Source organism: Pholis gunnellus (assembly GCF_910591455.1).
Source record: "Pholis gunnellus genome assembly, chromosome: 7".
NCBI classification, from domain to species: domain Eukaryota; kingdom Metazoa; phylum Chordata; class Actinopteri; order Perciformes; family Pholidae; genus Pholis; species Pholis gunnellus.
In genome coordinates, this window is record NC_136533.1 from 16,974,841 (window position 1) to 16,999,019 (window position 24,179).

Consider the following 24,179-nt stretch of genomic DNA (forward strand, 5'->3'; position numbering starts at 1 on the left):
CTGCAACATGTCCCGGCTCCATCGACACTTGGCTTGAGAGACGTGTTCCTCTCTGGCCCCTCAGCACACACTCACTGGTTGGCTGACAGCAGAACGGAGGTGAGATCTCTATGTGTTTGTGTGAATGGGGCTCCCTCTGTCTAAGCCTTTTCATTCTCTGCATCATGTCAAATCATGTCAGTCGTTAACCATACCTCCACTCTTTTCACAATACACTCGCTATTTTAGAAAATTGTGCCTGCCTACTCTGAATTGTGCAAACTCCAATGAGGCTCACAAGGCCATTATCTTTCTTGAACAGTATCGCATTGAAGAAAGATTTTGAGATTAATAATGAAGTCCCTAATAGGTTCAGCAGTAAAAATAACTTAAAAGGAAAATGTAATCACTTCTTGTTTTTGGTTTGTCTTTGAAATGTTTCCATAAGTTTGCACAAGAGAATTTTTTTTTTATCTCAGTTGGCCCAAAAGACGGGAAAAATGCTGTTTTTGCATTTTTAAATTGCATTGAAATTAAGAAACCGGAGCAAAAGAAGTGCACTGAATATGATTTCATTCTCTCGGATAGCTTTGATGAATGTTGGAGAAATTTAGATGCATTATTTTTAAGAGATAGTTATGTGCCCAGAGCTCAATTTAATTTCCCCCCACTCAATTCTTTTTGACCATATTATCTTTTCTTCAGGCATGTCTAATGCAGCCATCCATAAGTAACATAGTCACTTAAAAGCATTAAAACTCTATTCTGCCTCACAATATTGCAGAAAGACTGGTGTAATAACGTAAAAAGCAGAAGCTGAAATATAAGAATAAAATGTGAGTAATCAACACAGGCATCAGCTGCATCTTATCAAAATAAGTGGCTCCATAAATGCCTTGGCTGACACATTGCAAGAGGTTTGGATGATTTCTTCTCGTCTCATTGCTGAATACTGCGTTACCTTTTCATGCATGATTTCTTCATGATAACCTGACAGTAACTAATTCAGCGTTGAATATTACACAAAGAGGCAGCATGATCCCCACTTGCATCAACAAACGTGGCAATGCACCAAAGTGGTGCGCAGCAATTACGAGTAAACTGATGGACACCCTTGAGTGATGCACTAGGCGTCAGTCAGCTCTCGCTATAATGGGCCGGGTTATTTTCTGCAAATGCTTTTTCTGCCAATACTATAAGTGTGCATTCACCCATGATGTGGTTGAGCCGAAGGTGTTGCTCGACAGACAAGGAAAGGAGCCAGGCCAATTATATATGGTGTGATAGACTGCAGATATTCGTTTAGGTGGTGATAAAGAAGAGGGTGAAATGGTGTGCGTGCGTGTGTTCGTGTGTGTGTGTGTGGGGGTGGGTGGGTGGGGGTGTGTGTGTGTGTGTGTGAGCGTCCATATATGTGCTTGGTGTGTATGTATCCATCAGGGAAATGCAAATAGATGGAAGGCTTTAGTGGAACGGAAGAAAAAGAAGAGTGCCCCGGAGAGAGGAAAGAGGAATTGCATGTCAGGGAGTGTGAGAGGTAGAAATGTTACAGGATGGGGAGAGGGGTGAGGGGTTTAATATGGGATGAAAACAAAATGCAAAATGTGAATGTAAAGACGATGAAGCGGGAGAAGGATGGGAAGCACAAGGGAGAGAGTGATGGAAAGCGAGAGGGAAGCTGATGGAGGTGAGGGATTAGGGAAGAAAAGATAGAACCATCTGGATTCATTGTGTAAAAAGACAGGGAATCAAGGGGTGAGCACAAAGAAGTGGAGGGAAACAGGGAGATGGGAACAGTAGCTGGGGAAGGGGTCATGGGTGCCGGTAGAGGGAGAAAACCCACTAAAGACGGGTACTGAGTGGAGGAAAAGATTAGAAGGTAAGCAGGAAATACGGCATCTGCCGAGATGGGAGTGATCAGGCAGGAACCTTTTGAAACAGGTACAGGAAGCAAAGGTAAGAGCGAAACAGAGGAGCACTGCGTGTGGAGCAGGACACAATAGAGTGAGTGATCAGGATGAGTTGATTGAAGTCGAGCCACAGTGGTGAGGTGGGAATGAAACAAAGCGGGGCAGATATCAGAAGAGAGACGGTAGGGATGAAAACGGCAAACAAAATGGAGAACAGGATTGTGAGTGTTGATGGGAGAGTGGAGGGAGGTGAGAGAAACTACAGGGTGTGAGATTTTGAATGAGGTCTAACTTGAAGTTCAGAGATTGAAGAGGGGGCTTAGATTAGTCCCTGCATGCAACAGTGCTCTCGTTCATGGTAATTACTGGAGTCTGCACCATCTTTTGCTGCTTTGTCTTTCTTTTTCTTATTGCTCTCTCTCACCCGTCTCGCCGGCTCATGTGCCATTAACCTCCCATCTACTTTTTCTCAGTTTTGGCATTTGGCTTCCATCTCCATCCTTTTCTCATCACTTCTCTTTACCATTTCACCTCCTCATGCCCGACTGTCCTGTCTCCTCTCATCATGGGCTTTCTCCTCTCGCCTCTGTTCTTTTGCTCTTGCTTCCTCTGGCGGTCTGCGGTCGTTATGTTCAGATGGGCAAGGCTTAAATGCAATGCTTGAGATGATAATAACACTCTGTTCCTGCTCTAGTGTTGTTGGTTTTTGTATTTTCACCATCCCCTCTAACACCCTCCTCATCCTTTTTTTTTGTCTCTCTGCCTCGCCCATTCTTCCTCTTTATGTTCTTCTTATTGTTTGATACTGTCATATGGACGCCCACGTGCTAAAGGCATGTTAAAACCATGCTGGTGGAAGCCAGGGAGTAGGATGGGAAAAAAACGGCCAGGGATAGCAAGATGCAGTGAACAATAGAAAGAGATTTGTGTGGTGGATTTCACCTTTGGTCCTTCCCTTAAGCAGCTTTGTTTGGTGGAGAGAATGCGCAAAAAGCAAGGATGAGTGTGCCTCCAGGACAAACGTGTGTACAGATCTATGGTATACATTTCTAACCTGCTGGGTAGTTCAAATTACACTATACGGTTGCAGCAGAGAGGAAGAAAAATAGTTTGTGCACAATTTGCATTGCTCTCACAACCCAACGAAAAGGCCTGAATTATTATCACATTCAAAATAAAAGCTGATTCTTACCTTAAACAATTCTTTATAAAACACACATATTTTGTTGATTGATGAGTAAACAACATGGAAGTGATATTGACAGTCAGTAGAGTCTATCTATGTACATTTGTCCCTTTCTGAATTAGTATTTAAGTTTTCACGAGTATACTATGCATGAGAACAGACATTGACAGATGTTTTCACATAAAGCTGAACATATACCATCTGAAGCAATGGTTAACTGATAAGTACTGATTATTTATTAATAATCAGTATGGCATGGCAGTTAGTTTTTGGTTGCAGTATTAATGATCTTCCACAATGCTTTAATTTCTTATCTGAAAAATGCATCGCATGCTCTTCCGAGACTTAGAAAAGCTCAGATCTCGGGGCATGTAGCATTGATCAAAGCGATTTTGACAGTCAGTGTCACTGTCAGTAAAACTGGTGGTCCTGGTTAAGTATTTCTTTGTATATCTTTTTAATAAGATTTACTCACATACACATAATTGCACTTTGATGGTTGATGAGCATGTTTAACAACTTCTTGGCTTTCCATGAAAGCTTTACAAGCATGTAGTTCTGGTGAGATATTGATGTGTTGCTGTGTTTCTGTTTCCTCTTTATGTGTTGGGAGTACGTGCGTTATGGGACGTGGGTGGCGCTTCAAGTGTTACTTGCTCTTGTTGACATTATTGGGAATTTGAATGTGCATTTGAGCAGTTGGTGCGCCAGACTTTGGTCAGTTGTTTGTTTCGTCAGTTAATTAATAGTGCAGTAGAGCATTTCAAACGGTTTCATACAATATCATAGAAAAGAACTCGCTGCACAACCTCTGCAAAGCGATACCGAAATAGAGAGAAACTTCTTCCCTCTATGAGAAATATTTAAATAGCTGTCATCCAGGTGTGTTGGTTCTGAAATCAGCCTCATTGCCAACAGCAATCTCAAATGAAAGTGTTTGAAAGTTGAAGGCGGACGACAGTTCTCTTTTTCTTCTGCGTGATTATTGCATTTGGAAAAAATGACTATTTTATAGATGTTTAAATAAGAAATAAAACAACACACAGTGTAGCTCCATAGTTCTTTAGAGAGCTTTTTTTCATCAGGGTTATCGGCCATGTTGCAAAACGTTTGACTCTTATTGCCTGTAAAGGCACCACACAGTGGCTATAATGTGCCTTTATTTACTCTTTTAATTGTTAAAGAAACTCTTTACGGGCCTTTGCTTTGAATGGGCGATTTCCTTGTAGACCACTCACAATAGATGTGGATGTTTAGACCAGCGTGTATTCCTGAGGGACGGCTTTCGAGTGGTGTTTTACTAGCCTAGTTTCTCGAAGCAGCTTCTTCCAGCTCTGCCAGTCTACTGGGAAACATTTCAGCTGTGTTTGTATTCACTGAAATATCATCAATTTGTGTTTTCCTCATCGAGTTTCGTTTTCTCTCTAAGAATGTCTTGAACTCTTAAACAGGGTTGAAAATATGTTGGTTATTCACCTTTCGAAACATGTTTTTAACTCGTATCGCCCTCATTTCTTACTAATGATACTACGCAGATTGATCAGTTTAATCTGTCAGACTAACTTAACTGTTCAAAGTTAAGTTAGTCTGACAATGTTGACCTGTTCCTGTTTTTTTCCAAATAGCATTTTTTGTTGCTGGTATGTGATGATCAGTACAGCCACATGTAATCATTGTTATGGCCTGCTGTGTCTCAGTTCCACACATACTAACTTTTAAAGTTTTGAGTATGTGTCCCATTTGTTTTTATCGTTACAATACAGTTAGTTAATGAAATATCATTGTTCTGTTTGTAAAAAAAAACAGAACTACCTTACACTGACTGCAAAAACACATTACTGTGAAAACAGTATTTATTTATACACTGTATAGTTTTAGCGTGTAGTATGGAATTCCTGCTTTTTCATCCGGTAATTGCATCTGTGAAAGTTGTGCCTCGGCACAGAAACCCTCCACCTCCGCTACATGATCACCCTCCCTAACACAGCATCAGACGTCTCCCTCAGACTACTGATGATGAATAGCTGGAAGCTGCATTATTAATTAGATGGTCATTGAGTTGACACTCTTGCACTGTGTGCCATAGCTTGATGTGTGGTCGGCCTCATCTGTGGTTGCGTGGGCTGGAGATTGTGTTTCTGTGTTATGTGCATGCATGCCTGAGCCTGGTGCTGATGGATGGGGCCCGGAATAAATGTGCATATTCTCAAAAGCATTAACTACAGAGACAAACGAAGGTGTGTGCGAGTGCACGGACGAGGATCAATTACGTTGGAAATGATGCAGCGTAAGTGTACATTAACATATACTGCGGCTGGCTGTTATTGATTTGGAGGAACCCATTAATGTGGCTGTCTAAGCCATGAAAAGAGACTCCTGCTTCTCTCCTAAGAGTAAGGCGTATAAAGGATCAACAGGCGTAGACGAAGGTCTGATACGAGCTGGGAATCAAAGGCATCTGGGAGGGAGAAAGAAAACAAACATTCATTAAGCTTTTAGTGATCAAACGGAGGGAAGAATGCTGTCGATAAAGATGAACAAAAAACTAAAGTGGGGGAACGAGCGTGTAAGGATAGAAATGAGAAAATTATATAGAGCCAGTAAGCTGTACACTAAAGGAAAAAATAATCTTCCTTTTCCACTCGTAAAGGTTAAACACACAGTGAGCCCCGTTGCTTCAATTCTGCCAAAAAGCCACAGGGCTCTTGTGCATGTAGAACTATACAGTATAGTACATGCATCATTGATTTAAGAGGCATTGATCCTAATTGGCTGTGTTGTGTTAAAGTCTCACACCTCAGCAACAGCAGGGGTTTTATTTTCTTCTGGTTAATGAAGCTTTGGTGTTGATAATAGCCAGGGGAAGAGGTGACAAAGGATGTCGTTTGTCACATGTTATGGAACATTGCTATGCAGTCTTTTTGAGACGTCAGTCAGCTCGTTCCAGCTGTGGGCTCCACTTGATGTGCACATAATGTATGTGCAGGGAAAGAGAAAGAGGATGAGAGACAAGAGAATTATTGGCACGCAATAATAGCTGAAGAGTTTGCAAACGATCATAGAGAGGGTGACCTGCTGGGATTTTTTGTTCTATCCCCTCCTCCTTTTTGTCAGCACAGCTCCCCATTGTTCGTTCAGACCGCACAGCATGCGCGGCCGGCGGTCTTCGCCGAATGGCTCCTCCTTTGTCTTCTCGTATGTAAAAGGTCCTGACTTCAAACTCTGATCTCAGGGAACGCTCTGGGATCAGCCTTATCTCCGACCTCCAGGCGCTAGCCTCCCCATAGGCACTGATCCCCAATCTTTCCTTGCTTCCTCAACCCAATCTGTCACACTCGGAGCAAATGTGTACGAGCTGCACAACTGACCATCATGCTCCACTTCCAATCACTCAGACAGGCAAGTGATTCCACTCTAGCTGAACACAGAGATATGAGCAGGCGCCATAGACCTTCAGCAACAGGCTGTGTTGTTCTGTTGTTCGACTTTGATAAAAGACGCAGGGGCTCCTCGCGCTTCCGCCAGCCTGACCAGGCCTATTGTTGGAAGGAGAGGGGATTAGATGGTGGAATGGGCATCAAGGGTCGTGCTCCGTTTCTTAACCGGGAGAAGAACAGGGCAGATCTGAGGCCGTGTGGGAGGACTGGCATTGTGCGTGGACACTGATATTCTGCGTGTGTCTCCTTGGCCTTTTCTTTGGATTTACAGATTTGTTGGCGTGTCCATGTTTGCGTGTCAGCATATCCATTACTGTGTGTATACTGTATGGTATGCGTGTGTGTGTGTCTTTGCAGGGTTTATCCCACCTGATCTGAAGCCAGATCCCAGGCTGACTTCCCCGTGCCCCTCTCCTCTCTGAGCTCATTCTTATCGTAGCGTAGCCTGCCAGGATAAAGTGGGCCTCTCATGTGGGGGCGGGTGAGCTGCTGTTCACTGTACCTTTTAATAGTTCAACCTTGAGTAGGCGGTCCATGCTGGCCTACCCTTTAGCTTTGCACCTCATTCACGGGCCCGTTTGTTTATTTTCTCACCTTATTACTTTATGCAGCAATATATTGTATGAAAGTGATCTAAAAATCAGTTGTTGGCAGGTTTGATGTACGGTACTCTTCTGTGATTTCAGTGATGAAATCGTATTCACAATCAGCTAGAAAATAAATCTAGGTAGAAAATACCTGGATTTATTCTAGAACTTTTCCATTTTCAGCAGTGTAATTTAAGAAAGAGGTCCGACTTCATCTTGTCTGTGTGACTGTGATCTGCTCTGAGAACTAAATCAAAGGCTCTCAACTGGAACTTCACTCACTGAAACACAGTCTTCTGTTGCCCCCACTTCTCATGAGATAATGTCACCAAGAGGAATGTATTACTTGTTTGCTCATGCATGTTCTTGCAAGTGTGTGTGTGTGTGGGGGGGTTTCTTGTTAAGTTAAACCTGAGAGTGCTGCAGCTTTTACTTGCAATGCTATAAAATACGACCTAAACATGTAGTTTGTCTTCATGATTCTGTGTTGCTGCTGTTTGTGTTCAGATTTGATATCATTTACACATTATGTTATGTATTTGGAAACAATATATAAATAATTGGATTTTACACAAACAGAAAAAAACATGTCACCTAATGCTCACAAAGGCTTGTACTGTATCTGTGTCTGTTATAATGTGTCAACACTAATACAAAAGGCTGCAGCCCTGTGAACCAGCTTGAAGCTCATCTGAATACATGTCAGCCACCTTCGCACTCAGCAGGTGAACCTGTGAGTGGCAGCCCGAGAAAGACCGGTGGCTTAACTTAATGCAATCGATGAAACTGACATCTACACAGGCAGCTCGCACACTCAACTTAAAGCAAGCAGCAATAACCATGCACTAATCTGATCACTACTGTATGCGGGTGTGGGTGTAGCGCCCTTCGGAGAGTTGGATGAGCACTAGCATCCTAACTACAGGCATTTACACATGGATGAGTGACAGCTGCAGCATGTTTGTATTAGAGGACTATATCATTTAGTTTTTCAATAATAGTCCTTTCCTCATCATTTGTAAGCATAACACATTTTTTAGATTGATTACCCAATAAATCAAGACACTTCCTTATCAGTGTAGTCAAGGACGCTACTGTAATGCAAATGTGTAACGGAAGGAATTACAATATTCACATTATTCTTTTCATGCCACCTTTAGAGGCGTCTTCCAAGGTGTGCTTGCCTCTCAAATGTTGGAGTCTTCATGAATACATCTCCAGAGAAGACCTTTTTTTAAGTATTCCCGATGCACAATGTAAACACCATGTAACAATAGCAAGCAATGACCTAAAAGAAAGCAAGTTTCATCGTGATGCATTAACAATTCCAAATACGCCTCCACATTCTCCACAAACTGATTAATTTCCTAGAGGAAGCTTGCATGTTTTGGAAAGTGTTTGGTATTATGCCCGGTATACGCTGACGAAAGTGAAAGCATCATTTGCTGATCAACTCCGCCTTATCCTCCTCTTCATCAAACAGTCTTTCATCATGTTTTGACCTTGTACCCGACTTCTAATGAGTCCAGCTCATTTTAGAGGCCAGCTGTGATGGAAAGAAAATGTGGCGCTTTACTTCAAATTCAGATTTTTAATGGTCAAGGATGCTCATCCACAGTCCTTACATAATACTGCCCTCTAGGACACACAGTATATGTTAAAGCAGGGTTTTTAAATGCACTACTGTGCTTACATAATTCTGTTGTCACCGATTTGAACATCCCTAAACCATCCTCATTGGCAGGACTATTATATTTCAGAGAAGAAGAAAAAAAATCCATTCATTTTATATGACGTTCACATTCTTTATTTTCACATTTGAGCTTAATGAACATCCTAACTCTCTGTGAATGTCAGCCAGAGCTTTTCTTACACGTTCAATCCCAAACCGGTGATACTTCTGTATTATATTAAAGTTTTAATAAGTCACTAAATCCAATTTTCCCTCAACAGTCAATCGTCTCATATCAGCCCCCTGTCACAGAGGCTGTCAGATGAGTCTGTGTCTCCTCTATGACTCCTGCATGTCAGCCTGCCTGCTGTTTTGTCGATCTCGCTGCGGGTTACAGTTTATAATAGTCTCATCCTGAAGAGGCTGGTCGAAGCCTGCAAATGCACTCAGGCCTGAATAGGACTCTGAATCTCCACAGTCTTATCACTCAGCTCCATCACATCTTGGCTTTTGGGTGTTATCTGTCAGCGCGCATGCGTCAGGCGCATGCGAGTTTTGTTCGTGTCCACTCTCGAGCCAGCCTCCTCCCCTTCCTAACTCACCTTTCGGCCCCAAAGAACAGTTGCCATGGTGACCGTACCCGTCGTTTGGACGGGAGGGGATCTTAGTCAAAGCCCCACAGCGATCCTGAGCAACCTCTCACCCGCCCCATTCTTCCCTTTCCTGCAGGAAAATATAGCCACTGAAAGGGTTTCTAAAAAAAAGAAAAAAGAATTGATACTCCCACTTCTGTGCCTCAGTTGAAGCTTGCAACTTGTTACAAATAGAACAATGAATGACGCGTCTTTGCTTCTGCAGCTCCTACTGAGGCTGATTCTCTGTGATAAACAAGCAAAAGTGATATCCACAGCCCATCTTTTCACCAACACAGAAAAGCCTGTTATTCATGAACATACCTTAGAGTCTTTCCCCCTGTGCTACAGAGGCTACTCTTCTGTACCACTCCCCGTCAGCAGCAGCATTAAGTCCTTTGTACTGTACATCCAGTAGTGGAAACTTGTTTTTTTTATCTCTGCACACTAAACAGGAAGCCGGTCCGCTCTGCTCAGCATAAAGACTGGAAGCAGGGGGAAACAGCTGGCCTGCACTGCAATGATTATCACGTTTTATGGTCGTAACGAGGAAGAACAGCATGTTTTTGGTTTTCCATGGATTACGTGCTGGACTACTTCTTGGCCAGGTGCAGTGACCTCAGTGAGTCTCAGGTGGTTGCCTGGCAAACTCACAGTGATGATAAGACACGGTGAAGTCGCTGCACCCAGGAAAGAATAAGTCCAGCACAGAACACCCCACAACATGTCAGACAGACACGAGAGTGGTATCGATCATGTAATCTATCTCTTGGCACGTCCCATAATGTCAAAACTATTCCTCTATTGAATTTGACTTCTGCGTCAAAACCCACCTCTTTTAGAGTTATAAGAAACCACCAAGTAGATACTACAGAAATGTATCTATAAGCACATACATACTGTACTGTATATGCTTAAGTTCACAGACACACGTACAGTGTGTCAACTCAATTTAAGGACTTCCAAATGCTGCACCACACATAAAAGATGAGAACCAAATATTGTCATTCCTAAATATTAGGAATTAAGTATGACACTCGTATGCCTGTCCCAAGCCGAAGGATATCATCATTATAGTCAAGCAGTGATCTGTATTTTTATACAGTTTTTTTTCTAAAGCCTGTATTTAATGTGATGGGAAAGAAAGAAGCGTAATGACATGTAACAAATGGTCCAGGAATCAAATCGTGAACCCGCTGCTTAGGATGTTTTGCACCCGTGTGATATCCACACTCAGCACTCGGCTATCAGGTCGCCCGGTCCAACATCTTGTTATTACAAGTACCTACTGTTGTACTACTCACTTCATTTATCAGCTGCACTGCACTACTTTTGACCCCATCCTTGCTCTCTGTTATTTTATAGTCAACGTCTAACCTTTTCGCAATAGCTGCTCCTTGAAAGTATCAGGCAGTTGTCTTCCTTTCACCTGCCCTTCAACGTTCCTGTCCTGTCCTTCCCATCTATGCCTCCACTCTCCTCCTCCTCCTCCTCCTCCGTGGATGTTGTCCAGATGCTGGAATCATTCATTAACTCTATTCCATCTCCCCTTTACTCTTCTAGCAGCCCACAGTAAGCTGTGACTGAGTGTTATGGGGGGTCTTATAGTGGAAAGCAATGGAGCGGACAAGTTATTACAGGACAGGCAAAAGAGTCCCGATGAAGCATGAAAACCTCCCTTTACCCAAAGCGCCACTCAAACACACAGAGATATACAGACAGACAGAAGGACAGAGCTGGAGACAGATACAGTCCTACACAACTATACAGGCTCAACTGCATGAAACCATTAAGACATAAACACGTCTTAAATGAGAAGAGAAGACAGGCAGGCTTATAGAGTACTACACGCACACACACACACACACACAGCCTGTCCAATAAGTCCTTCTATCTCTGTGCATGCTAACGAGAACAGACGTATAGTACATGATGGGGCACAGGAAGAGGGTGACAGCACGGACATGAATATTAATACTGGGATGCCAAAGGGATCTGGAACAGTCCTGTCGCAGAGCAGTTAACATGCTTTGCTTCCTGGCGTGGCTTGGCAGGGCAGCTTTCAATCAATCAATCTTTTATGTACCACCAAGGGGAAGTGTGTTGGCAGGGAGGGTTTGTAAAAACAATAACACAGAACAGAGGACAACGAGGGTAATCGCACGCTAAAGTAAAGGGCACGAACCCTAAGATCTCAAGAGAGGAGGAGGAGAGAGAGAGAGAGTGGTGAAAACGCTTATTTCGAAGAATTAATACTCTTTAAAGTTCTACAACCAGTGTCTCATTTTCTAAAATCCAATTGTGTTGATAGCTCTCGCTCTTTTTTAAAACGCAGGCAGCATGAAACGATGGCAGGTCAGAGTGATAAACACATTGGGTCAAGCAGCAACCAACCTTCTTTCATTGAGGACATTGGACCTTTACAGACTTTGGTCTGACACGCAGTGAGAACGTCGAGTGTTTCCAGGTTTCTGCTCGTTGAAATATACCCCTAGTGTTTTACAGCTTCTTAGCAAGGATGCCATTTATCAGTGTTGCCTGAGTGGATGTGTCTCATCTGTAAGGTACAGCACACAAACAAACATCATGAATCTCAACTGCAATAGTGAAAAACGTTCGCTGGGATGAGGCATGGACACTATTTATTAACTGGAGTTAACGTTTGATCTGTATCTGTATTTGTTATCTAGATAAAGAAGGTCGTATGTTAATGGGGGGTGATAATGCACACAAACACGATCAGCATGTGGCTGGAACAGCCAGACCACCTCTGGAGTTGAGCTGGCTTGCAGAGCGATTGGATGTTATTGGACAGTGTCTGCTCATGAGTTTGAAATACAACCACTTCAGGCTCTGCTCTGCTACGAGCCAAGTTGATGCACCAATAAAGGACAATTCTCATCCCCAAAGTCAACTAGAAACCTTTGAAACATTCACAGTTGATGCAGACAAACTTGTGGTTTTCAGATGCCTCCTGTAGAGAAATAAAAGATATCGTAACCTCACCTGCATGTTATGTTGCTGTATGAACCTCACCACCAACTCGCCTGCTTAGCATAACAAATGTGACCAAATTGCAATGCTTCCAATTATTGGGAGTAAATGCAACGAAGGGTTCGGGTTATATTCCAGATGCAGACTTACATTTAATAGCATGTGTAAATTGAGTTAGAAAGATGGTAGAAGCTGGATAATTTCAGTTGTATAATCCTTTATTGCGACCGTAGCCACCACAGTCACTTTTAAGAGTTTGTTTTTCACCCTCTAGATTCCTCTCTGCTGCTTGAGTCTGAAGTGAGTCAATGCACGAGTGCACCAAACAACCCACAAGTTGCTGTTTGTAGTTTCACCACCGTCTTTTTTTTTCTTTCTGGTTTCTCCACCATGTGGCATGGGTGTAGTTAGCTCACTCTGGACTACGATGAAAGGATTTCTGGGATTTTGTTTGTATTGCTGTTTTTGCTCGTATGAGCATCTGAAAGCAGCGAGTGTGTGAATGTGTGGGTGCGTCGATGCGTTTGAACTTTTTTCCCTTTTTCTGATGAACGTACTGTATGGTATGGATGTGCCTGGTTGGCGTGCACACTGTATCTGGGGACGCTATAATTGCACGTGGTTGCATCTTTTTTAGGGTGTTTGAAGCCAGATGGCATGCCCCCCCCCCCTTCCCCCCAACACACCCCTCAACCCAATGCACACCCTCCCGCTGTTCTGGATGCCCGCCCACTACTAACGGACAGAGTGTGAATGTGTGTGTGTGAGTGTATGTGTGCACGTTGCCAAGTAAACATGAGAGCTGTCTGCCCCCTAGTGGTGTCATCATTCTCTTCTCATCACATACTGGACTGAATGTGCTGATAAGTCTGTCACTGGTTCTGCACCTCATTTTGTCCCCCCGTCGTTGTGGGCGTAGCTGTGGCTACCGAGCTGCCAAATGAGGCAGAAGCCCCACACCTGTAATTAGCGTCAGACAAAGTGACTGCATTAACGGAAATTCCCCCCCCCCCCCCCCCCCCCCCCCCCCCCCACACACACACACACACACACACACACACACCCCCACACAGACACTTTGGACTCTTTTTAAAGATGGCACTTTGTGAATGTGAAATGAGTCTTCAGTGCATAGGGAAAGTACAGCACATCTGTGCCCTATCTTTCCCCTCAGGAATGAGCCAGAGGGGGGGAATATCCCCATTCCCTTTATCCAGCGGCGTTTTAAGTGTGGCAATTAAGATATGTGGAGTCTTTTATTAGCCCCATTTCCTTTCATGTTACTCTGCTCATTCATCTTTGGATGAGCGTATTCTGACAGTTGTTAGTTAGCATATTCAGTGGCAGGTAGCCAATCAGGATAGAGCAATTTTCTCTATTAAAAAACAACAACTTGTAACTCGGCAACCTAATGACATGTCTGCTGTTGATCTGCAGCACAGTTTGATTAAAGACAGACAAAGGAGTGCTTCAGAGCTGGTTTTAATCACTGCGTGCTCAATAGGCTATTGTGCACCGGCATGGGCCTTCACTTTGCTTCAGTAGCTGCATACAAGCCCACAATGTGTGGGTGTGTAGCAATACTCTGTCTCATCTTGTTTTGTAGCACCTCTCAATGGAGTTCTGTTTTCAAGTAAGAAATATGTTGATGTGAAAGCTCATTGCTCATGGGCTGTGTTACAGTTTAATGGAAATCTCTTTATTCTTAGAAGTGGTGCTCCACAGTAGTATCTGCTGGTAAAACACACAGACAAACAAATGTATGATTACACACAGTTGTGTTCTTAGAGAGAATAATTCAGATTTTAAAATGTGGACAGTATCTTGATGTATAAGAATCCGATGTTACTTACATTTTGAAGCTGATCACCAAAGAATGAATTTACTGGTGCCAAAAGAAACTGGATTTTAGAGGCCAACACCGATATCACTATTTGAGAGAAAAAAAAACTTATGGGAGTACCATTATATACTGCTATGTATAATACAGCCAAGCCAATTTATCCCTGAAAAACCCAGTGCTAGTTTTCACACAAAAGAAGGAGAAAAAAAGGAAACCATCTCAGAAAATGAGGCTTGTTCGGCTGGTTTAGAAAGGATAGCACAAAGATGTACAGTAGAAGAGAGCAACGCTAAAAGTGATCCAGGCAAAAAGTATACGTTCCCGGTACTGAAGGGCTACAGCAGGGGGTCTGTGGGACTCTGTCTCTTATAATAGATTTAAAGCTAGTTTGGAGCAGCGTGTGTGCAGTTCAATTTTCTTAGTCTGTGGTAGAGGAGAGATGTGTGCGCATGAAACTCAGAAAGACACTACAGTATATACCCATTTCTCCACTCCTTCCCTTTGGATATGTCGACATCTGTTTCTACATCTGACCTCTTTAAACTCCACTCCTCTGTCCACTGTTGTGCTGTGTCTGTGACCCCTCCGTGTCTTTATAACTCTCTCCTCTCGTACAGGGATAACAAGACTGATGCAGGCGGGAGATAATGAAATGCAAGAAAAAGAGAGTGAGAGAGAGAAAAGGCAGTGAAGAAGAAACAAGGCTGGAGAGTGTAAAGGGAAAGAAAGAGAAAGTGGAGAAAGAGAAAGATGAAAATCGAGAGTTGACAGGTTTTTGCTGTTGACAAGCATTCCATTGAGTGCATAATCCGAGCTTAGTATAGTTGTTGTATATCCTAAAAGCAGGGCACATGTCATCGCCATGACAGTAAATTATCAGCAACAAGGGAGTAGAGCAGAATAACAGGTGCAGAAGAGAGGATGGAGCAATGGAAGCTGAGGGGCTGGAAGAGGGAGGCATTAGAGGAGAAGCAAGAGGGGGGGGGTGAACCAGCGGCACAGCAGTGGTGAGGGGGAGGGGAGAATGCACTCTGATGTAATTAAAGTGGCTGAGTTGAGAGGCTGCACCTTGCCACCCTCCCCAAGCCTCCACATATGGAAGGTTTATGAGTTTATGAATAGAGTATAGAAGCACTCTTATAGGTGCCAATGTCACCGGGGGAGCTGCAGAGTAAGGTTATTCATGTGGAACATTAAGTACATAGTCTACTATATGAAGCTCCACTCAGAAACACTCCGAAATGGTCCAGAGATAGTGTCATGTTTACCCTATGTTTATATCTCTTATTCTCCACAAGTTGGTGGTTAGTTGCTGCTCTGTGCTCACAAGTGCACACTGCTGGCTCTATTTTCATGAACCCAGCAGCACGGCCAAATCGCAGTCGAGTGCGCCCTGCCAAGTGCCAAGAAACTGTAGAATAATGAATCGAAATGGCACGTTCTATGTGCACATAAGCACGAGGGGTTTCTGTGGTTACATCACAACGATCTGATGCTGATTGCACAAAACATAACCAGCGGATTTGCCGTGCGTAATTGTATCCCGACAGTGACATTTTCTTTCCAGTTGGAGAATGCAGATGGCATGGATCCCCTTCATACGGCTGTAAAGAGAGTCGTCTATTGCTGTCTTCATACAAGACTTGATGAGCTAAAAGGACACCTTCCTTCTAGGGCTTTCTGGACAAAAGAAATTCTTAGTTGACTAACACTCAAATGATTTTGTCATCGATTAGTTGATCTAGTTGACAGATCTGTACAACTAAGTTTCTCCACAAAGAACCACACAAATGCACCACTTCAAATATTGTGTGTACTAGAGATGTGGTCCTAAATTTCCTGGAAATAAGTCATTCAGTATGAAAAAAGCTTAAAAAATGACTAATCGACCTGAGAAATCTGAGTCGACTTGGACCAAAACAACGTATTAGTCGACTAAGAGGGGACGGCCCTACTTCCTTCCTCCCACTTTCAACAGTGTCCAGGCAGCTTTGCTATTGGTCAACAGCACAAATGTAGCCTACCTCAGCCTTTCACGTCAGATTTGACAAGACAAGACAGAAAAGCCAGTGAACTTTGATGTTCAACTTTGATCATGACACCTCCATCAGACGAATGAGGTACAAAGTAGGCACTATGAGTACATGTAGTGTGAGCGCAGTACAAGTTTGAAAGCCAGTAAAATGCAAAGTTAAACTTAATATTTTGTCAGTCAAATGGTTATTGACTTTTATCTTAAAAAGGCAATGAGGGGAAAAAATGTTTATCCATAGAATTTGAAATATAAATATTTAATCATAGGTGAGAGTTTGTGGCTGTCCCATGTTTCCTTTTGATGTACCTTAAACACACCATCTCAGCTATCCAGGACTGAGTGAATTCATACTTCAGAGAAATTCAATTTCTGCCATCAAGGGAGATGAAGTGTGCATGTGTCCGTAAGGTACCGGTGTGTGATTCTGACTCCTTTCTTTTGAATCAGAATTAGCATTGTTGTTGTGAGACCACCCTCGCCTATCTTTGAATGTGGTGATCACACCTTTTTTTGAGCCGTAACTGCAACTAACAGCTCAAAATGGTCTGAAACACAGAACGTGAAGCTCAATCACACTCACAGCGGGGGGGCAGACACACACAGGACCCCCGTCCTCTAACAGAGAAGAAGCTTGCTTCAGTCTCTTTTTCTCTCTGTCCTTTCATCTCCTGTGTGATTTGAAACAGCCTTTCACTTATCACTAATGTTCCGAATTGGCTCCCATTGTTAATGTTGCAGCATTATGACTTCCTTTTGTGTGTTTCTCTCTGCTCCCAGAGGACTGCAGTGAAACCCGATCGGCAGCATGGGGTGGCAGCGGAGTGATCCCTTTTTATTTGTGGTTTTTTTACTCAGTAATTATGGAAATCATTTTTCTTTGTTTTGGCCTTTCTCTGCTGAGAGTCCAGTTCATAATTAATTGGTAGCGACGGGCCAATTTTTAATCACAAGGGAGGGGTCGAGGGGTCGAGGGGGCTTGTTTTATTGGCTGGGGCCTGGTTGGGGCAGCGAGCGGGTGGAGCATCTGAATTAGATTCGATTTAATTTAGGCATGGGGCCTCTGACTACACACTGGTACATAAATAGGCAGTACGCCAGGCTGGTTGTCGTTGGGAATTCAACTGCATGTGTGCACACAAACACAAACGCACACTGCTGAAGACTCCCTCAGGCCTTCAAGGTCAGGTAGACAGAGGCAACATGCAGCATGGCGTCTGGAAGAACGCAAAAACAAGTTTTAGAAAAACTCATCCTCTAATGATGGCTTGCTGCTTTGTCCAGAAACAGCTCTGACAAATATTGAGCTTTGATAGTTTCTCCAACCCTTAATGGTTCTTCAAAGAAGTTTGACATGTTGGTAAATCTTGTAGATAAAAGAGATAAACTTGGCATAAAGACTGGAAACAGCTCGCCTTGATCTGTCAGATGGTAACTGAATAAAGCTCACCAACTTCCACATTATATCTTGGTTTTTTTCTTCACAAAAAAATGACTTAAAAAGGGCTCATTGCAGCACCGCTAGGTTTATGCTTGCCCTAGTGACATCATCGCGGCTTGCGCGTCGATTGCGAAGGCTCCACAAGTGGTCGCGGCGCTTGATCATGCACCTCTGGATTTGTGTAAGTAGGTGCTCGCTGTGACTGTCACAAATAGTTCACTGATTAAAGCACTATTAACATGACAGAGAAAATCCAACTGTTTACAGGATGTTCAACCTTTGATTCATTAAATGCATTTAGTACTTGACTTCTTTGTATAAAGGCAATTAAAGTAGTGCATGAATATGAGATATGAGTTTACAGTTAATCACAATTGCTTCTCGGCATTGTGGAGGTTGGTTTAGGTCGTTTTCCCGGTAACACTCGTCTTCTTGCTTCGTCACAGTACATTTTGTTTGTTCACCCTCTGGTGTTTCGGAGAATGCTGCTACGAACACTGCGCTGAGCATAAATGCCTTTGTGCATGCTCGAAGCTGGCTTGCCATCTGTGCCATGCGCGAGTGTAAAAACAAACAGGTTAACAGGTCGTATATGCCTGACTATTTCTTGGAAAGGCACAGTCACTGCACCCGGCAAAGATATATTATGGTACATAACCCAGAGGAAGCTGAAACCTTGACCTGTTCTTTTGAGGTATTTTTGTACCGAGTGAACAAACAAAGCCCGCTATCCGTTTCCTTGTGTCTTGTTTACAGTCTGGATGCAAAGTTAAGCCATCTGGCTGCTGGCTGTAGCTTAATATATACTGTACAGGGTGGTAAGTTGTTTCCAGGCAAGACAGCGTATTTCCCAAAATGTGAAACTATTCGTTTAAGTGCACATTGTGACCTCTATCAATGCATGATTTGAATTCCAGTACATATAAAAATATATTACATAATCCACTTGGAACCAGTGAGTGGAGTTCCCTTTAGTCAGTATAGCTTTGTGAACCATTACAGGGTCACATTGGTTGACTTTCTGTGGAGCTCTGCACGTTTCATTTCATTGTTCCTGTAGTTCTAGCTTGTACGTGTTTGGAGAATCTCTACCGTGTGCAATATCCCCAAAGTCCATATAAGCCAGGAGTACTTCAAAAAGCTCCAAATGGACTTGCCTTCTTTGCAGTTTCAGGGGATGTAATCCTTACAGATGGAGGCATTTTCGGACTATTGATTCAACCTTGAGATATCTCGCAATAGTCATTTTCTGGCAAGCTTTCGAGGCAATATCCTCAACCGACTGCATGATGGCTAATGAACAGACATGTGAGTCATTGTATATTAGGCGTTAATGCTCTCACAGTCTGTTAAGCCGCAACACAGAAGCCTCGAACACAGAGCATACAAAGTACTGCAAAGGGCGGGTTGAACTTTTTAGGAGGCACATGGATGTTTGATGTTTCCAGGCCCCAAAGGCAAAAGTGTAATTTGAACTGAAACAGCAACTGTAAAATACTTTTATGTCGCTCATTCCTCATTAGCACAGCCTTCCTGCAGGTCCGTAATAAATTGGATTCCTTCCATCCTCCCTCTCTCTCTCTCTCCTTAGTTCAACAGTACTGTCTGCCGGTAAGCAGCAGAAACGCCATTTACACGAGCCTCACCCCGAGTGGCTGATTTAAATTCTCACTCTGTAATATCAGTCAGCGGAAAGGTTTAAGTGCTATTCCCTCATCCCATCTGAAATAATAATAAGCTGCAGTGCTCTATGGCATTGTAGTACTCCCTTTCCTCATTTCAGGCAGAGAGTTGACTGCTCTGCGTTTCTTGCCACTGGCCACGGCTCTCTCTCTCATCGCGAACGTGAAGTTCCCTGGATTCCTAGGTAGCTTGCTGACTCCCTGTTTCCCTGCGACAAACACGGTAATGTGTGACGTCCCCTGGTGCCTCCTCTCATCTTCAATGCTGAGCAACTCATGCCGTGTTTCATCCCAAATCGCTGCAAGCTGTTTTGCCCTCAAGAAGAATTATTCAGCCTCTCTTTTCTTTCTTTCTCTTTCTTTGTAAGATAAAGAGTGAACTGTGGGCTCAAAACTAGCCTCTGCACAGAACACGCTGCGCCATTTGTTCTCTTGGTCTCTAAAAGCTCTTGGGGAGAGTCTGACTGCTGTTATGCTTATTATGTAGCACTCTCATCTCCAAGAGTGGCCGCCTCTATTGAATCACACAGAACACATTTGAGAATGGACCTGAATTCACTGCTTTATATTCATGCCAGTCTTCCTCACTCCCTTCTCCATTCCCCGGGCTCTTCAACTCCACCACTCATCCTCCTGTATCCTCAACTACCTATTCTTCATCCTTATTTCCTCCATGCCTCTCTTTGTCTCTCCTGCCACCACTCATCCTCCCTCTTCCCCCAACCTCCCACATCATCCATCCTCAATTTGCTCTTCATGCCCTTCCCTCTCCTCTCCCCCCTCACAGAAGCTCCGGGGCAGGACTTTGTGACACTGGACTATCGTCTGCGCTACTACCCCAGCATCACCTATGCCGTCATTGGCAGCGCAGTTATCTTTGTCCTGGTGGTGGCGTTGCTGGCCCTGGTACTCCATCACCAGAGGAAGCGGAGCGTCCTGCTGCCCAGAGGCGTAAGAGGAAGCTCGCACCACCACCACCACCACCAGCCCCTGCTGCTCTCCCGTCTGGTCATTTTGGACCGGGGCCACGTCCATCCCGGAGGCCCTGGTCTTTCCCCCGGCTCGCCTACCGCAGGGGGCCAGTATAGCTCGACTCCTCAAACACTGCAGCTGCTGTCTGGGACCCTTTATCCCTCTGGACTCTCCATGGACTCACCTCCATCATACTCACAAGCTGTCCTGGATGTCAGGTGAAAGCAGTGATGATTCTAACAGCTGTGTGGAAGTTTATAAACTTTTGACTGTGTCCATAAAGCTAAAATAGCATGAAAGCATCAAAGCAGAAGTAGTGGCGTTACACGTTGTCTCTCTTGCTAAGTCTCATCTAATTTAGTTTATCATTTTAATTCAACATAATTAAACAAATTTGATTTACTGGTAAGTAAGTCAATTTCCATCTACACAGACTAAATCAGTTGTAAAGGATGCTTTCTGATATATCTGTCTGCATCTGTCTCAGTGGTGCTTTTATGTGACTCTCAATCAAGTAACCCCTTACTCACCTGGTTACTCATTTACTAGTATATAGTATTTATTTAATTATATAAAATAAATGATTTTATAGAGGATTCTTGCTATTTAGAAATAGTATAAATTACTCAAATATACACAGCAATGTAGTGAAGTGACGTAGAGAAGGATATTCTGATTATCAGCACAGTATGATTGAAGGCGTGTACATCCAGAACTTTGGCTGGATGCCGGTCAAAAATATGTATTGTACAGTCCTTTGAAATCACATTTTTCCCTCTATCTGTTTTTTTCCCCTAGTCGGCCTCCCTGGTTTGATCTCCCCCCTCCTCCATACCTCTCAGATGGGGAGCTTCCATCAGAGGGCGAGCTGCCTCAATATGAGGGCCCTCAAGACCCTTTGAGCTGCCCCAGAGCACATCCCTCTGCAGCCTCCACAACCAGAACTGTAGCCTCAGGCACGCAGCCGAGTCTGAGCTCCAGAGAGGAGTCGGACCAGCTGTAGCCTCTCTCTCTCTCGATAGAACTAGTGAGAAATCAGAGACTGCAGGGCTGAAGGACCAGACTGCAGGGCCGCGAGACCAGGACAGCCCACAGCAGAGACCTGCTGAGGAACCAACAAGGACTAAGAAACTGTACACTAAAAAGTGTCCTTAACTTTGCTGCCCACACATCGGCTTACTGAAGCGCTGGACTGAGACGAGCTCGTCCTGCTAGGCTGATCTAGTATGTTGGCTCCCCCTGCTGAGTCCATGGTTGCACTGCATCCAAATCAGTTACACATCCATTGGATACTTCACATCTACAGTGTTTTCTCTAGCGGGGTTTATAAGAGATTATTGTTGTGTTCAATATTAAATATCTAAACTCTAGATAAAGTCTATACTGTTGAGGAGTATGGCTAGATTGGATGATTTGCTGTACTTCATCATTTGGCAATGACATGTTGAAGCCTTATTCTTACTGAAGTTGATTCACTTTTAAGAGTCGGTCCAAATGAAGACGATACACTGGTGCTGTGTCATTTTGTTTCACAGTTTAAAAGAACACATGCAGTTGTTTGAACAAGAGCAGCTCAATAATAGGTACTCAATTTAAATCTGCTTCTCCGGTGTTGGTGTGAACAGTGACCGGATAATGTGGCTACAGTGGACTTGTTAAATAACAAAAAAATAACATTTTGTAACTTCTTTAGTGGTACTAAACCCATATCATTAAAGTGTTTCCTCAAAGGTTTTTTTTTTTTTTTTAAATTTAAGAAATATTTCTCGATGAGCAGTGGAGGCCTTTTTTAGAAAATATGTTCAACAATTGTATGTCTTGTTTTCATTTGGATAAATTCAAGCTAAAATGTGAAAAGGACCATTGAGATATATTGAAATAATGTAGTGGAGTAGAAATTAAACTCACTTGGTCAGCATATATCCTTACCAAGTGAGTTGCATACATCATTCCTCTGAGCAGAGAATCCCGTCTCTTTTCTACGACTAACTATTACATTTCTGTTTGAAGACCAATTGTGTTTTTATGGAGACACAAAAAAGAAATGTTCATTTTGTTGATGCCTTATTGGGGGCCAGTTTGGCCCCATAGTCACTTTGTATGTGATTAGTTTTTGGGCACAAATATTCATTTAAGAATATCATCTCTTAGATCAGATTGTTCAAATTTTGCTTGAGATTTTATGATGTATATAACTCTGTGTCATTTTGGAGAATCATCCTCAGGACACAATGTCTATCAAATCCATATCTGAAGGATCTGTGTTTATAAATTTGAGATTGTCTTTTAACCTTTTTTTCTCCTTCATTTCAAACACTGTAAATAGGAGGCGGGGCAAGTAAAGAAATCTATTTAAAAATAGAGTTTAAAGTGAGACATGTGTATTGTAGTTGTGCTTTGGAAGTAATGATGCAAGCACAAGAAAAACAATAAAACCAAAGATAATCATTATTAACTTTAGCCCAAGGATATCGCCCTCCAAAGGATTGATTATGTGTCACAACTGTCTGTACCTTTATTATATTAAAATGTACAACGGCGTATGGAGTAAAAACAGAATTCACGTTATTTGCTGTATTACTGGAAGCCATTTCTCAGGACAACATGTATGCCAGTCTGTCTGTTCTGTTGTTTATATCTTGGTTTTGTTTTAAGGAATGTTGAAGATCAAATTCCCTTTTTTTCCTGATTTGATCTCATGGGGTTGACTTTTTACACATTTGAGTGCCCATCATGATCTTTTTATCCCCGATATTCTGTGTTTTGAAAGTAATACAAAATTCTGACTCGGGTCTTGTGTGTAGCTAGTATTACATTGTCCCAACAATCTAATATGAATATTGCAAAATCTGAAGCTTTACCGCCAGTCTGCGCCCCAGACAGGCAACACTTATATCACAGATCCCCAAATAATGAAGATTTAGTAGCAGGAATGCTATCTGAGTCGACAATGTGTGCAAGCATTCAGATCTCTTACTAAAGACAAAGTACCATTCCACAACATAAAAATACTCTTCTAAAATATAGTAACTCTGGGCCTTGGAATGTTTTTTTCTGAATGAAACAATGTGGTTAACATTAAAGTACCACTTGTCTGAACTTCAACAATGCATTTTATTTTATAATCTTATTCTGCAAAAGTATTAGTTGTTATAATTGTCAAGTAAATGTAGTTGAGTAATATGTATAATATTTCCCTCTGAGGAGTACAAGCATGAAGTAGTATAAAATACATATTCAAAACACAGATTGAATAAATGGATAAACAATCACAGAAGACAACGATTCTAAGAGACACAGGGAGGCTCATCAGAAGCAGCTCAGCCGTCTCCGTCTCTCCGACATGAGATCCAAGACAAGCGGAGGATGCTGGAGGAACTCATTGGAAGGAAACGCCAGTAAAGCAAGATATTACCTTGATACTTTGGTTTCAGTAAGTATAGTATGACTTACAATTACGTAATATTGTACGTAATAAAACATGGTGAAAAAAGTCTCGTAGTATAGTGTGACGTAAAACATGTCAAAACAAATGTCATTAAAAACTATGCCATGGGTTACGTCTTAACATAGTATGCCATAAAAGACATCAATATCATTACAATATCATCGTATAGAATGGCATACAAATGTAAAGAATAGTGTGCCAGAAAAATAAAATAAATAGTATGACATAAAAAAGTTATTTAAAAAAAGTGATGCTATAGTATGCCATAACAATGACATAACAATGTCATAGCATATAGTAAGTACAAATCATAAAATTGTCAAAACGGTCAAAAAAACTAATATAGTATGCCACAAAATAATTC

General features: G+C 42.6%; 1 protein-coding gene across 1 annotated transcript in view; it reads left to right on the forward strand.

The window, feature by feature from the left end:
- ldlrad3 (low density lipoprotein receptor class A domain containing 3) overlaps positions 1-23,398 on the forward strand; it is a 64,396-nt gene extending 40,998 nt beyond the window's left edge. The window contains exons 5-6 of the mRNA XM_079162293.1: positions 20,183-20,585; positions 21,166-23,398. Of these exons, the coding sequence (XP_079018419.1) occupies positions 20,183-20,585; positions 21,166-21,370 (608 nt within the window). The 3' untranslated portion in view covers positions 21,371-23,398. The remainder of the gene's footprint in view (positions 1-20,182; positions 20,586-21,165) is intronic.
- The last annotated feature ends 781 nt before the right edge of the window (positions 23,399-24,179 follow it).